General features: G+C 36.7%; 1 protein-coding gene across 12 annotated transcripts in view; it reads left to right on the top strand.

Annotated features, from left to right (window-relative positions):
* Sytl2 (synaptotagmin like 2) overlaps window positions 1-16,487 on the top strand; it is a 60,300-nt gene that overhangs the window by 25,861 nt on the left and 17,952 nt on the right. For 3 of the 12 annotated variants that reach the window (XM_077797661.1, XM_077797662.1, XM_026384691.2), the window contains exons 7-10: window positions 2,580-6,455; window positions 9,491-9,592; window positions 11,769-11,822; window positions 16,231-16,325. In XM_077797661.1, coding sequence (XP_077653787.1) covers window positions 2,580-6,455; window positions 9,491-9,592; window positions 11,769-11,822; window positions 16,231-16,325 — 4,127 coding nt within the window. Of the gene's footprint in view, window positions 1-2,579; window positions 6,456-9,490; window positions 9,593-11,463; window positions 11,823-13,053; window positions 13,102-16,230; window positions 16,326-16,487 lie in introns of those variants that run through there. The other 9 variants (XM_077797660.1, XM_077797657.1, XM_026384695.2 and 6 more) reach the window with 7 other exon arrangements.

Below are 16,487 nucleotides of genomic sequence, written 5' to 3'. Positions count from 1 at the left end.
AATTTGTCGGGAATACCAACTGTGAAAAACCCGGCCGTGATCTCCAGCCATTTGCTCTTTGACTTTAAAAGCTCTGAAGGACCTTTCTCCTTAGGCAGTGTAAATTAGAGACAAGGAAGGTGCAACTCGGCTTTCCTGCTAACCAGCCCTCTCTTGAAGACCTGACTCCTCTCAGGGGGTACCCCAAAGTACTTTCTTATAACTACATGATTACTTCATAATTGTTACTTTTTAAAAAACAGAAAACAGTGGGAAAAATAATGCTGTATTATCTCTCTCATATCCAATAAGTATGCACCCAACTCTGTGGTAATTTTTTTTTTTTTTTGTAGTCAGGCATAGTTATAATCCAACATTCAAGTTTCTAACTCAGTTGCTGTGCTTCTTTCTTATTAGTATCAGGTTAGCCCTGGCTCACTTTTGCTGAGCCCAGCAATTTTCATACACATTCAGGTTTCATTCCTTCATGGACATTTAAAATCATCTACACACACAATTTTTTTTTTTGGTAGCAAGACCTTCTTCAAGAAATAAGACAACTCATATTGAAGAAAATTACTAACATTTGACCAAACATTATGAAATAATTGTATATTTACACAAATCGTTCAAAGGGTGAAAACATTTCCTTTGGCAATATTTCCCTTTATTATAACTGATAGAAAAAATTGATAAACCTTTTATGTTTTTGAAATTGCATTTTCTTTCTCATAAACTATCATAAATTTTTGTATTTACTTATTTATGCTTTGATTTTTAAATCCCACTGACCATTAAATTTGGGAGGAGAATGTCATCAGCTAAACCCAGGTAGATTGACAGCCCTTCTGGTCTCAAAGAGTGCTTATAAACAGTTATGCTACTCATTAATATCCTCCTTTTTCCCTTTTGGCTTTCTACAAAGATGTATACTAGTGAATACTGGAATATAAAAAGAAAATTAGGACCAAGAAAAAAGAAAAAATGTAAGTGTGTGAATAATAAAGATTTGAAATTAGTTCTGAAGTTCAAACTGTCAATATCATACTCATTTTCATTCTGGAAAAAAAACGAAAGAATTCCTAAAGGAAGCAAAACATTACCTGGCACTGGATTTTTAAATGAACTTTTCTTATTTTTAAAGTAATAACTTTCATTGTAAAATATTTCAGAAGAAATGCACACAGAATTATAAAAAGCACCTGACCTGTGATGTCATCATCCAGCATTAACTATTGCCAACATCTAGTATTGGAGCCTCCCAAAAATGTTTAGGTGTAATTTGGGTTTGTATGACTGAGAATTCTTTTTTCACTAATATCACAAATATTTTTCATCATCCTTAAATAGTCTGTAAACAAATAGAATTCTTAAAGATTTTCCCAAAGGGACTTCATAATGACAAATAATAATACAATGGGTACGTAGAAAGGAAATCAATATCTACTATATGCCAACTATTGTACAAACTCTCTGTCCTTTTTACATATAGCTAGGGGCTGATGATTAAAATTAAAGACAGAATTCTATTATCTGACATGTCTTTTAATGCATTTGAAATGTAGCTGACTTCATAAAATTTCAGCTTACATAATTTTTAGGAATATTCACACATATTGCATAGCTTAGTGTTTTAAGGAAGAGGAGAAGTGCTTAAATATCTGAGCCTTGACTACAGTCTTGACAAATTGCCTAATGAGTCTTAATGAAATGCCTGAGTTCCCTCATCCAAATGTACTATGTGCCTTTTGATTAAGGCTCGGAAAGGACTCTGCTTTCCTGATAGCTTAGAAAGAACATAAATATCCTTCTCTAGCCTTCTAGCAATTGGTTAGCTGATAACCAGGAAGCAGGTAGAGATCATATTCTCTGTCAATCCTTACTTTGAATTATTTGACTCAGGAATAACTTTTGACTTACAAATGCTAGAATATGGGGCAGAATGGAGAGGCCTGTTGAGATCAGGATTCTTAAACTCTACTGTGCAAAATAATCATTAACACAGCAGGCCCTATTTTCAGAGTTTCTTGTTTGGTGTATTAGGAGTAAGGCTCAGGAATGGAAATATTCTCACTTTATTATTCAGAAATTCTGGAGGGAATTTCTTGTTTAGACTTACTTGAAAGCTGTTTTTCTAGCTTCTGAAATTATGTAAGTCTGAGGTCCTTAAACTTGGATTTAAGAGCCCTCTGGGGCTTATGACAGTGTGCCAGGAAATAAGTAAAGTCATGAAATCAGCATGGTGTATCTTCCTGGACTGCCAGTTCTATACAAAGATTTGAGAGTAGGAGAAAATTAATATTTAAAGTATAACATGGATCAGAATGTAAAATTCACATGAATTTTTAAAATAAGCCAATGACTTCAAAGAAATTTCCCAATTAGGTCCACACACATACTTCCAGGGGTCTATCTTTGCCTTTCTTTACTGTCAGTGGGCACCTTTGGTAGAATACTTTAATTAGGATGACTTATAGCCTCTGACAGCTGCTATCAGTGTAGAAAATGCAAATAAAAAGTGCATTTTTAAAAAGATAAGTGATTGACAATCATTCTTTGGCATGTTTTTTCTTATTTAGAAAAGCATTTCTATGTTGCAGATGAACTGTCTCATTGTGTTGAACCTGAACCATCTCAGGTGCCAGATTGCAGTTCTAGAGACCATCAGCAAGGTAAGCTCCCTCTTCTTGCGACTCTGAAAGCTAAGACATCCTCACGCTCTGGTCCATATGCCACTGAGATCAAGAAGACAACTGACGATTCCATAACTAAAGTCCTAGACTGGTTTAACCGAAGTTCTAATTCAGACGACAGTAAGTCATCCTTCCAACATCCCAGAGGAATAGAACCCAAGGGTAAAACAGACTCAAAGTCGCAGGTTGCTATTGCCATGGTGACAGATGACACCAGTCTAAAAGAAAATGATTTAAAGGCACTATCATTCACTAAAGTTAAATTGAAGCCTGTGAAATTTGATTCAACATTCCAGGAAGACGGAGATATGTTGGTTTCTGAACATTTCCAAGATAATGCTATAAATATCAGACCCAAATCTATGAATTTGTCCCAACAAGATACCCCGAAGGAAGGTCCAGTTATACCACAGCCATTTGCAAGTTATGGTACCTCAAGTCAAGGGAGTAAAAATATGGACAATAGCCAAAGATCAAAAAGCACAGAAGAAGGAAATGGGGTACCTCTCCCAACCAATAACTGCCCCTACAGTGTTCTGAAAGACTCCAATGCAGAAGTCCAAGTTTCATGTAACACTAAGAATATTCGCAGTTTAGGTAAAGAAGAACTGAAGCTTCATGTTCATGAAAAATATACAGGAAACTCCAAAGTAGATTTTGACTCTTCAGCAATTGTCCAGGAACCAAATTTGAAAGATGATGTGAAAGCAGAGAGAAGGAGCAAAGAAGGAAATACTTCTATCCTGAAAGCTTCCTTAGAGACAGAGAATAGGGAGTTGCTACCTGGGATTGCCAACAGTAGAGCTCCTTCCAAAAAGCCTGAGGTTCACTTACAGCAAGAAGCTGATGAGGTTCCCAAGAACCAAGTGCTAAGAGAGAAATACAAAAGAGTGAGTGACAGAATATCCTTTTGGGAAGGAGAGAAAGCTGCTGCTGAGTTAACTTATGAAGAACCCACATCTTCATGTAGCCAGGAACAATCCACTGCTAAAGCAAACCAGCCTGTGAGACCACAGGATATATTCATAGACAGTTTATCTACAGACCAGAGTGAATATGGTCAGTTCACTGCAAAACGAGTAGTCTTTGATGAGGATGATCAAGCATCCCATCTCTCCAGTTTTCATTCCTCAAATAAGCCTAAAGAGACCAGTCCCCAAATATCAGGTCTGTTGAAACACCATCCTTCAGCTGACCAATCAAATAAAATGTCACTGTTTCAGAATAAGACAAACAAGCATATAAAAAGTCTGCTAGAGGAAGACGGTTTGCATTCTAGAAGAGACATTACTTTACCAGCATTGCAACATCCCTCAAATATTGGGAATGAAATACACACTTCTTTGGAGAAAGACAGATTTCCAATTGGTGAATCAAATGCCAACTTTAAAATTATGTCCCTTAAAGAACGAATGGATGAACCCAATACAGAACAGGTTTATAATCATTCTCAGTTTGAGAATTTGAGAAAGTTTTGGGACTTAGGAGCTAATCCAAACAATAAGAATAATTCTGAGAAGAGTTCTATAATAAGCCAAAAAAATTCTGTGTCTTTAACTAGCCAGAAATGCAAGGAATTCAGTGACATTAAATCATCAGGAAGAAATACCCATCAAATAGAGGTGCTCTTTGTTATGCCAAGAGGGGAAATGGAGAAATTAAATTCAAAATGCATAATCCAGGTGCTACCAAATGAAGCCACATTTCCATCGAGGCCACCTGGAAAGTCCATTCATCATTCAGCAGAAAATGAGTCATCAAAGGAAAATAATATGAAATGCTTTGGTACTCCAGTATTTAAGGAAGCAAAGGATTACTTAGATCAAGAGATTCAGGAATCCACAGTGAAAGAACATGTTTTATCTAAAGACTGCAGAGACACTTTTAGTGACAGTGTACAGAAGTTGGTTTCAGAAGGTTCATCACCAGCAATTCAACCTTCTGGTAGAGAAGCTCATGGAAAACAAATACTCGAACCAGGTATTTCTGAAGATGGGAACTGGCTTCAAAATACAGATTTTGCTGATGATGAGAAAGAAGCCAAAGGACCTAAAGAGATCATTGATGAGCATGTAGATAAAACAGTGATGCCTCCAAAGGTCAAACAAAACACTTTGGCTGCTAGTCTAGACAAACTCCTGAAGGAAGCAACTGGAATATCACACTCACCCTTGCAAACCAAGTTAGAACCCCTTACCACTGGAACTGACCTTCAGCTTGAAGAGGATAGATCTTTTGAAAAGGGGATAAAACTGAAAGGCTGTCAGAGAGAGATAATAGCTCCTTCATCAGAGGGCTTTGAAACTTTGGCAAATACAGCTCTCATCCAGAAAGCTGAAAGTGGCGAATTTCAGTTCAACACAGATAACTTGCTTCAGATGGGTGCAGAAAGTTCTCCTCCGTTGCATCAGCCTTCCCATCTTCACAGAAAGGGTTCTTTTGAGGATGTGGCCAACTCTCCACAAGACATGCCTTTTTCCTGGGATGCTCATTTTGCTCCTCAGGATAGAGCATTGCCTTCTCAAAGGGAAATTTCAGAGACTGTAGAGAGAGTCATTCTTCCATCTAAACCTGCATTGAATGATGTAAATGCTGTATTAAAGAAGCTACTTAGAGAAGCTTGGCTGAGTAATTCTGCAAGGGAAGTAGGTTCTGAAGAAGTGAAAGCAGAATTTCCTGAAGGAGTACAGGCAGCGGGCAGCCCCCCAAATTCCCTGGGTGCAATCCCACTGTGGGCTACCATGGACACCATCATTCCAGAAACGAAAGATTTTTATTCCTTCACTGTAGTTCCTGATAAAACTCATGAAGTTGGATCTCATTTGACCACTCAGATATCTGAACAGCTATCTGAGTCGGAACAGCTCCGTAGCTCATCTGTTTCCACTCTGGCACAATATGACAAAGACTTACCTCAGGAAGTGGCAGAAATTGTGAGAGAAACAATTATTAAACCCAAATCAGAGTTCCTTGAATTCACTGCTGGCTTAGAAAAGCTCCACAAGGAAACACTAGAAACCTCCCCTTCAAGATATGAAAAGGATACAGGGACACACTCTCCAGCAGACTTACTAGGTAGTACTGAGGCACCCAGGCAAGCTGCTTCCAAATTCCATCCCAAGGAAATAGAAGAAATTGTTGTAAAGGCTGAGGTTCCATCAATAACTGAGAGTGCTTTTGATATTGGGTTTGAGAAACTTCTTAAAGAAATATCTGAAGCTCCACCTCATTGGCTCCAGGTATCAGTAAAGGAAGAAATTCCTGAGGAGGAGCCCTCACAGTCAGAGAAGTCTGGGTTCTGGGCAGAACCAAGAGCCTCTGAAATGAAGGGTAGAAGCAATGGTTTGGAATCTCAAGTCAAACAAATTGTTAAAGTATTGGGAGGAGATGAAGTTGTGAGTGATTCATCAGTTCTTTGTGGTTCTGCAAGTGGGGTTGAGATCCCTGGAACCCCACCACTTTATGTGGACCATGAAATAGAGACCATTAGAACAATAAGCTCCCCAGAGGACAGGGACAACAAAAGTGATGTTGCAGGGGAACTAGGGACTTTTCAGGAACCTGGCTTTGAGGAGGCTCCTAAAGAAAGTGTATCTAAAAGTGAGCAACCTGTTTCTCTCTTGACAAAGAAAGAAAACCCTACAAAAATAAGTAAAGTTGAATTGAAGCTAACATCACCATATAAGAGACAAGTCAAGAAGCAAGAAAAAGAAGGTTTCTCTGACTCTGATTTTTCAGATGGAAACACGGGTTCTAATGCCGAAAGCTGGAGAAATACTTCTAGTAAGCATTTTTGAATTTTTAACCCATGATAAATCTGCTTTATGGAATACTGTTGTAAAGGATGACTTTAAAACATTTTTTTATTAGCTTGACACTTCTAAATGGCACTAAATTATTTTTGTCACTTTGGTTCTTTATTCAAATGGATTACATAGAAACAGCTTTCTTATAAGCTTGTGTTCCAGAGCCTATCCTTGGTTCTCATTAATCTACCTATAGAATTCTTAGGTCTCCAAAATTTTTAAAATAATATTTGGGGTTTAGAAATCATCTTTAAAATATTTAAATTAGTCTTCCTCCTGGAAATAATTTCTTAATTGACAATCCTAATAGAAGTTTCTAGTAAGAGTTGTAAAAAAAAAAACAAACCACAAAAAATAATGAACTGGGCACAAATTTCCCATTTAAGAGTAACATTTTCCTGTAGGTATGGCTAAATATCAGGGATGAAGTGCAAGGCTGGGTCTTTCCTTCCCTCAGATACTTTGTGCTGCAGTATTTTGGTCGCTGTCCTCTCCCTGTCTTTTTCAATTATCTGCAAAAACTTCACCTTCTAAAATATGACTTTGGTCAGATGACTTCACCTGATTCCACCTAAAGTCATGGCTTGGCAGCTGCATTTATTTGACTTTAGCCTTGACTGAATTGCTAAAGTCTTACTGGATCACAAAATTCATCTAAGTGGATCTGAGGGTGCTGGTTTCATCCAGGCTATAAAGAAGACTTGTCTCAGTTTTCTATTCTCACCAACTCTTGGGCTAAATATTTTAGTAGGGAAACCCCAGAGCACATTGGAATAAGTAGTTAAACTGATTCAAGTGATGAAATGATAGAGAATGCTCTCTGGCTGGGACATTTCAACCAAATGCACAGCTGGTATTCATCACCTTCCTTGTGCTTTTTTTAATATTTATTTTTTTAGTTATAGGTGGACACAATATCTTTATTTTATTTTTATGTGGTGCTGAGGATCGAACCCCGGTGCCTCACGCATGGTAGGCGAGCGCTCTACCTCTGAGCCACAACCCCAGCCCCCCTTGTGGTTTAATAGAAACTAGATAAGCTTTACTGAGTGGCTGACTTTTGAGATTTGAGTTCCTTTGTAAGCAGATGTAGCATCACTCCTTGAACACTGACTAAAGATCTACTTTTAATCCTAATTAGTTAAATTGAAGCCCATTTAACAAATATTACTGTTTTTTTTTAAAAATGAAATGCTAGTCTCTAAAAACAAACATGTAATAAATTCAGCATGTTAACCTTGTTGGGTATTCTCTTAATAAACTGCCCTTTGAGTTTCTAGGGTAAACTGACCCATAGGAGACTTGCAAATCTGCACTTAAAACACTATCACCTAATATTTCTAGCCAGATTTATAGAGCACCAATGTCATTAAGTGAATATCAAAAAGCCTAAGAAAAAAATAGGTGATATTAAATTATTACCCTGACAGAGCCCAGAGAAGATATTTTAAAATTAAATGCCAAGTAAGAGGTATATGATGGTATAGTCATGGCTTTATATCCTTTGACCTAAATTATTGTTTTATAACAAACTGGAAAGTGTGTAGGTAAGATTTGGGTAGGAACCTTACTACAAAACCACCCTAATTTTGCTGAACAAACTAACATGTTTGACTTGTGGCCAAGCTCTTAACCAACCAATACCTCAATATGTTCCTTTAGGGAAAAGAAATTTTCCATGGTCAAATACTTTTGGAAATGCTGGGAAATTATGTATTTTATTAGCTTGTCAAAATCTCCGAGAAGCTTTGCAATAAGAAACCTCTTAAATTTGAACAAAGAACATCTCAAATCTTGTTCATTTTAGAATCTATTTGCTGTGGAATGCGTATCAATGTTAGGCAGAGCTGGAATGCATTTCAGGAAATTATTTTTTTAGAGAAGTGATTCTTAAACTCATTGATTCATTAATTGAATCATTCATTCATTGATTCAGCAAATATTTTTGAAGTGCCTTTTTTCAGCCACAGTTTTAGGCACTGAGTATAGACAGTGATAAATGTCAGTAATAAGACCAGGACTATCAAGGATGGGGGTTTTTCACTGTTATAATGGAAAGAAAAAAAAGAAATGATATTATTGAGACTTTTTCTGATAAAGTGATATGTATTTAATTTCAGGACTATTCTTAGTCTAAAAATATGCCCTTTTTCCCCCCTCTCTGTCCTAAAATGTCTTTCTTTTTTACAAAATGTAGCCATTAGTAAAGGATAGAATTTCATCTTCCCTTTTAAAATTCCTTAGTTAAATAAAAAGTTGACTTCCCCACTTATTTACCAACATTTTGTTTGAAATTTTATTAAATTATAAAATCCAGAAAACCTATAGTTGTTGAGTTGTTGAACTGGATAAGTCCCTCATTTGTGTACCCATTTGCATACAGAGTTAAATCTCTAAATCCTGCCCTCCATGGTTTCATGGTTTTCAGCCCTTTTTTTTTTTTTTTTTTTTTTTTTTTTGGTAGCAGGGATTGAACCCAGAGGTGCTTAACCACTGAGGCTCATCCCCAGACCTTTTTTATATTTTATTTAGAGACAGGGTCTCACTGTATTACTAAGTGCCTCGCTAAACTGCTGAGGCTGGCTTTAAACTTGCAATTCTCCTGCCTCAGCCTCCTGAGTCGCTGGGATTGTAGGTGTGCATCACAGCGCCAGGCTAATTTTTAAAATGCTTTTAAAATCATTTTGTGGCTGGAAGATTCAAAGTCTGGACAAAATAAATCGTGTGCCTAAAATAAAAGTGTAAACAATTAGGAGATCAATGTGCTGATCTTGTTTCTATATGATTTATGTTTGCAAATATTTCTCAATGAAGAAAAAAATTTAAAGGAATATTAGTAGTAGAAAAATTTAATTTTCTTCTATTAAATAGTTTCTTGGTAGAACAAATAAAAGTAGGGAGGCTTATGCCATACTTTCTCTTTTGAACCCACCATTTCAATGTCCATTCGTTATTTAAAGTTTGTTTTTTCTTTTGTATTGTGCAGTGTTCATCGGTTTTGTCTTATAACAGGTTCAGAAGAAGAACCCAGTCCTGTTTTGAAAGCTTTGGAAAGGAGTGCTGCTAGGAAAATGCCTTCCAAAAGTCTAGAAGACATTTCATCAGATTTATCAAGTGAGAATAAAGTTTGCCCCACTGTTCATGCTCCATCTAAGCTTAAAAGTGCTTATGTGCTGTTCTGTGGTCTGACTGCATGTTGACGTGCACTGAAACTCCTAATACAGGGGTTGACAGATGGGAATAACCTTCCCCAAGTGTACTGAATCAGAGACTCACTCTTAAGTGTCCAGAACACTGCTTTCAAAAATAATGCATGAGGTTTGGTTCCTACACTACTACGTTTCCTTGAATCAAAGCATCCCATTTTGAGTGTTTACTCAAGTACAGTGTTTTAAAGGATCGTGGCAGCTAGTAGCAATAATGGAATAATAGGAATAGCTAACATCTATTGAATATTATGTGCCAAAAATTTTCTAAGAATTCCACATGTATTAATTCATTTAACCAATATAAGCGCTCTATGAGAGATGAATAATTGTTATCCCCACTTTATAGATAAAGAATATGAAGCTCAGAGAGGTGAAATTGCTTGCTTAGTATCACACAGCAGACCTGGGACTCAAAAGATAACTGTCACTAACATTTGTGAAGTGATAATATTATATGTGACAGTGTTAGGTGTCTAATGAATTTTGCATGATATGGGTCTGAATTAGTCCCTGACTTCAAGGATTTCTCTCTCTCTTTCTCTGGTACTAGGGGTTGAACCGAGGGGTGTTTAACCCCTGAGCTACATCCCCAGCCCCCAGCCCTTTATTTTATTTTTTAAATTTGAGACGGCATCTTGCTGTCGTTCAGACCCTTGCTACATTGCTGAGGCTATCTTTGAACTTGATCACATGATCCTCCTGTCTCAGCATGTACCACCATACCCAGCTCATTCCTTCTTTTCTATTCCCACATTTCTCTTGGATATTGGGTCTATAAACCAAAAGACTACCTAACATACAATATGTTAGGGACACTATTCCCCACTGACTTCTGCTTTAATTGGTGAAGGATTTCTTCTGTACTAACAGAAAACATAACATCCATAGGGACCCATGAGCAGACAAGTGGAACTATGACTTCTATGGGTTTGGTTCTTACCCTTTTAAAGCTAAAGATATACCTGTGGGATTTCACAAGGCTATAAGGAAAAACTGATTAAAAGCTAACCACTGCCAAATTGATTGATTGATAATTGACCATTGGGTTTATTATATATTTTAACACCTTCAGTTGAGACTAAGTAGTCAGAGTTTTAAAAGAAAACTGAAAAAGACACTTCACTAAATTTCTAAAATTCAGAGATTTCCAGGGATCTAGAAAATGTCCCCAATTTGGAAGGTAGAGCTAACCCTCCCAAGGATTTTAGAATCTTAGGTTTGGGAGGGACCCTAAAGGTCACCCATTTCAAAGTCCCCCCCCACCTCCCCCCCATGCAGGAATTCCCTCTAATGCCTCCTCAACAGGTGGTCAACCCCCATATCCGCCTGGATGCTTCCAGAGAAGGCAGTCCCATCCTTTGTTGGACAGCCTTAATTGTTCTTCCTTATGTCAGTGATAGGCCTTGAAGAAAAAAACCTCAGTGACAATCGTTCAGTTTAGCAAACCTCTTTGTCTCTGAAGCATGGAGCTATTTCCATGGTGCAGCTTTAAAGTATTCAGGAATGTGTAGGGTTAAAAAAAAATCACCATCAGCTGACGGGTATTCCTGCAGGCTCCCTTCCAAATACCGATACCCACTCTCACACTAGCCTGCCAAAATTCCACTTAGCAGCTGGTCCCCAGTTACATCTCTTCAGTTGACTTCCCAAGCAAGCCTCCCAGAGGCATATGCAAACGATGATACATACACACAAATATTTGTTAATGACCATAGATTTGGGGAGGTGTTAGTCATGGCCAGCATCTTACCCTTTCCAGAAGAATAGAGAGGCTGTTGCAGCCCCGTGCTTTCTCCTGCTGTCAGCCAATTGCTTGCTCTGAGCTAACCCTCTAACCCTTGGGAGTCGGTGTGCAGCAGTGTGCTGATGTGTGCTGCATCCGGGCTGAAATGGGAGCTCCTGCTATGGCACTGGCTCAAGTAGCTAATCTAACGAGAAAGTATTTTGGGAAGACATCTTGGTTGCACCCCTCACCGCATCTTGACTAATTGCTTCCAACTCCGGGAGCTTCCAGGGACAATCTCATTGTTCTTTTTCTAAGGGGCGGTCTCGTTAACCATTTATTAATTTCTCCTGAACTGATCAAGCAAAAGTAGATAATCTGCCAGAAGAACTAGTACGTAGTGCTGAAGATGGTAAATATCTTTATGTATTTGCATGTCTGTTTGTGTATTAAGTTCTGGGGTGATTTGTGCAGTTACTCGGACGCAGCTGTTGGATAAATAGAAGAACGTCATTTACCACTATGTGGCGAATAGTGCCTAAGTTATTATAAAAATGGTTCTGACTTGGTGCATTTAACACTATTTGTATTTTTATGGCTTCTGCTGGTGAAACTATTTTAAGGATTTCGTCAGAGACCCTTGGGGAGCAAGGGTTTCTGTAAATATGAAATTGTATTTCTATGCATATGAGCTGATTTTTGTGACTCTGATTTGCAGAACTTCTTTTGAAGGCAAGAAGAGGGGGTGGGTTCCTGGGTTAGGTTATTCCTATATTTAATGCTCAAGGCTCAGTATTTAGCTCTCTTTGTGTACAAATGGTTAAGACTTTAAGTTCAGAGGAAAGGGCCCCAGAACAAGGGTGGGGAAGCCTGTCTCAGCTTATGTAAATAGTACAGACTGAGGGTTTAGAATTGATTCTGAATATTAAGGAGCTAGAAGATCTTGAAGCTTATCAATGGGTTATGTATTACTTAGTTCAGTTATAAAATAAATAAGGTAATAGTGCCTGGGTCAGGGGGGAGATAGAAATGAGTCTGATTTTTATAGTTCAGAATTTATGCATTTGTACAATTTTTATTTTATGCTTTTTTATTTTTGTAAATTGTTCTTACTGTAATCATAAAAATGCATACAGTGAGTTTTCCTATAAAAATGTAGCAATAGAGCTCCTCAAAGTCATTCCTTACTCTTACGTAATAGATTTGTTTTTCTTATTTTTAACAATCTCTTTGAAGCAGGTGGGATAAGGATTTTAATCTTCATTTTGCAGATAAGAAAAGCTCAGAAAAACTAGGTGACTTTTCTAAGCTCCTGTAGCTAGTCAGAAAGGGGAAGGGCAGGGAATAGAATCTCAGCTTCATTGCTCCTAGTTCAGTGCTCCTTCCCATTTCTGTGCTGTGGCTTAGCAAATCAGCAGAAAAGGCTACATATCACCTATGCTGGATGTTAGATTTTTAGTTGAAAATGAAGCCTTAAAGAGACTAATGAAGCATCACACTGGGATACAGATGGAAAGCAAGCTGAGAACCTGCCGTGTATTCTCCAATTTCAGTTGTGAAAATGATATTTCAGCTTTACTTTCATGTCTGTTTAATTCTTCTGTTAAAATGGTATTTATTCTCAATGTTACTCTTCTGAGTAGATCAAAAAGCAGATCAGGAACAAGATACAAATGAATGCATTCCAGGAAGTGAGTAGCGGGATCTTTCTCAAATTACTAAATATTGCATTCCACATAGTGTTAAATATACTGAAAGAACTAACCCATTAATAACAAAGCATTTATTATTGCTAAACTCCCACAGCTTGTAAAACTATTTCATTTCAATAAGGGTTTGTTAAAAACATTTTACTACTGTCTATGTTGAAAGAATAATCTGTGGTTATATTGAGGGAGATTTAAGTGTTAAAATATGTGTGTGTGTGTGTGTGTGTGTGTGTGTGTATGTATAGCTATTGCTATTACTGAGTATTATTGACTTTTGTCAGTCTATCTGATCCTTGAGTCTTTGCTTAAAGTCAGATTGGCACTTTTGATTTCAGTTGACTTTTATGTTACAGTGAGGTCTTGAGTATTCATTTCTTGCATTCTCTATATAAGACTGTAGTAATGAAGTGTTTTATTACTTATTTGGACCCCCCAAAAAACTATACAGTTCATATGTATGTAGTATGGTTGTATATGCCTTTTTACATATCTATAAAAGCAAATTTTATTACATCCAGGGTTTAAACTCAGGCTCAAAACTGGATTTGAACAATAAATATTCAATGTTAAAGGTCAAGTGAATATCTGAGCTTAAGAAATAAATGTATTCTTGTGGCAACTAATGTCCATCCACTAATCAGTGTCCACTACTAAGCAAAAGTAATGTTTGTTCCCTCTTTTCTGTTCAATTTTAAGGTTACACTACTTAGCTATGATTACTGGCTTAAGAACAGATGTTGCATTAAAAGATGTTTTTGGGGCCTCGCAAAGCATGCAGCTATGCATGTGTGATTCCTTAGCTCCCTAGTTTCAATTGGTTTTATAAACCTAGGCTATGGAATTATGAAGATAATGACACATGCCTGCCCTTGGGTCCACAGCATTTTTAATAATTATAATTTCCCAACATCCGTTGGGTGTACTAATAGGCCTTAAAAGGAAAGCAGCTAAATGAAGGAGCCATTTGGTAGAGAAATGATGTGCTGATGCAAGAAGTCAGTGACATCTAGCATGAAATCTGAAACTTTGCTCATGAGGTCTTCCTGCCAGCAGTGAAGGCGCTGAGCTTTGGCACATGACTTGACAAATTCTTAAGCACTGCCTAGGAAAGAAGACAATCCAGGCCTGGCCCTTGTGAGTATCTGCTCTCTGTCTAGCTATTGCAGACAAAACAAAACTTATGCCCTTTAAGAGGTGTTGGATGAAGAGGTTTTTCTAGTTGCTCTTGATCTGGAACTTGCATAAGTTTGGGCATCTGACTTTATCTTTCTTTGTTTTGTTCAATATTTAGTCTGAGGAATGAAAGCAAGACATATGTAGACACATGATGTATGTTCGTACATGACCACCTAATTGGCTTAGTTATTAGTCAAGGCAAATAGACAAATTGCATGCTGGACTCTGGGTCAATTAATTTCTATTTTTGGTAATATTCTCCAAAATTACTTTTAGTATCTTTTCACTAGTAATATATATATATTTGCCATAAGACAAGATCAGACATATGATCAAAACCTAAATAATTAAAGAGACCATAAATGTAAAATTGACTACATTTGATTAGTGAGTATAATTGAGTTTGACCCGCAGAGCATCATGCCACAATATACCTTGAAAACATCAGAAGCAGTGTTGTTATAATGAAAAAGTTTTTATATTCTCATTGAACCATACTGTGTGACCTCATCTTATACTACTATCATTATAATTCACCCTAGAACACACACACACACATTGTTTAATGGGAAGTGATTAAAGTAGATATTTTATAAGACATTGTGAATGGATTTTGTTTTACATTGTCCTTTGCAAGTCTAAGGTTAATTGAGAACTGATATGTGAATAAGTTTTTTTTTTCAGTTTTTTCCATTGGATTTCTTTCAGTTAAAGATGAGTTTATACAATGTTTAGAGATGAATGTTTAGAAATGTCTTTTGAGTTATACACAGAAATATAGTTCTATTTTTATATCTCTTAATGATACAAGTTAATACATTTGTATGGGGTTTACAGTATGACAGATTCCCTATCATATAATGTTAATTTGCTTAGAATATTTTTACAGAACCTACTATGTGTTAGGCTATACCAAGTGCCTTGTAATTTTTTTATTATAAGAATTATGATTCACTGTAAGAAAGGTTTTTCTCCCCACTTTTTTTTTTTTTGTGGTGCTGGGGCTTGAACCCACGGCCTTGTGCATGTGAGGTAAGCACTCTACCAACTGAGCTATATCCCTCAGCCTCCCCCACATTTTTTTTTATTGGTGCATGATGGGATTTGTTGCATATACGTGCACACAATATACAGTATAACAATAGAAAAGTTTAGACCTTGTGATTCTTAAAGAAGAAAATGGTTTTCTAAAGATATGCAAATTCAGGTTAGAATTGATCCTTTTATTGTGTGTTCCAAACCTAGAAAGAAGACATATGCTATATTTTCATATTAAATTCTTAAAAGTATACTAACTTGAGCCATTTACACTTGGCCTTGAATATTGAGACTTCTCTGAGTCAAAAGTGGCTAAATAATTTGTATTTAAAGCAACAATTATTTTAAAATTATACTTTTTTATAATTGAGTAAGAAACACTATTATTAAAGGAATCCTTATGATCACTAAATAAACAGACCTCTTCTTAATCATTCAATAGAAAAGAACACTCTTATTATTGAGTATGTACAAAGATCCTTACTATCCAGATGAAATAGTTTTTCAGCCTAAGCATGTTATTAATATAGTAGATCTGAGGAGATGAACCAATAAATTATAGCCCTTGGTTTTCAAAGCTCTGATATGAGAAAATAAGTAAAACCAATTCATATCTACATAATACTTTAATTCAAGTCCAGCTCCAATTCAATAAGAAGTAATGTTTTTTAATTAATTTTTATTTAGTATTTGGTTCAACTCCTTGCTAGTTCTCTCTCTATATATAATTTGTAAAAATTGCATGTTGCTTACCTCATAAACCTGTGCATGTGAACTATTGTGCTTTTAACCTTTACAAAACGTGTCCATTCATAGATGAAAGAAAAGTGTTTTCAACTTATACCTAATATCTTATAATTGAAAGAATAATTTTGAAATTGAAATGCTGCTGTTTAGTTTCCACAGTGCCTTCACAACCAGATAATCTGTTTTCCCACCCTGACAAATTCAAAAGGATGAGCAAGTCTGTTCCAGCATTTCTCCAAGATGAGGCAAGTTTGTCTTTTTCACCTTCAGAAAAATAAAGCCAGGTTACTGTGTTTATATTGTACTGTGGCAGAGTCCTAAGAGGTCAGCAGGTCTGACCTTGTTTTCCAAGTCAATGGAGGCAGTGTTGTTGATCCTGGAACAAGGCAAGCTGTGTCTCAGTTGAC

The sequence above is a fragment of the Urocitellus parryii genome, chromosome 4 (genome assembly GCF_045843805.1).
Source record: "Urocitellus parryii isolate mUroPar1 chromosome 4, mUroPar1.hap1, whole genome shotgun sequence".
Lineage (NCBI taxonomy): Eukaryota > Metazoa > Chordata > Mammalia > Rodentia > Sciuridae > Urocitellus > Urocitellus parryii.
The sequence above is the reverse complement of the archived record's forward strand: the minus strand, read 5'-3'. Positions and strand labels throughout refer to the sequence as shown.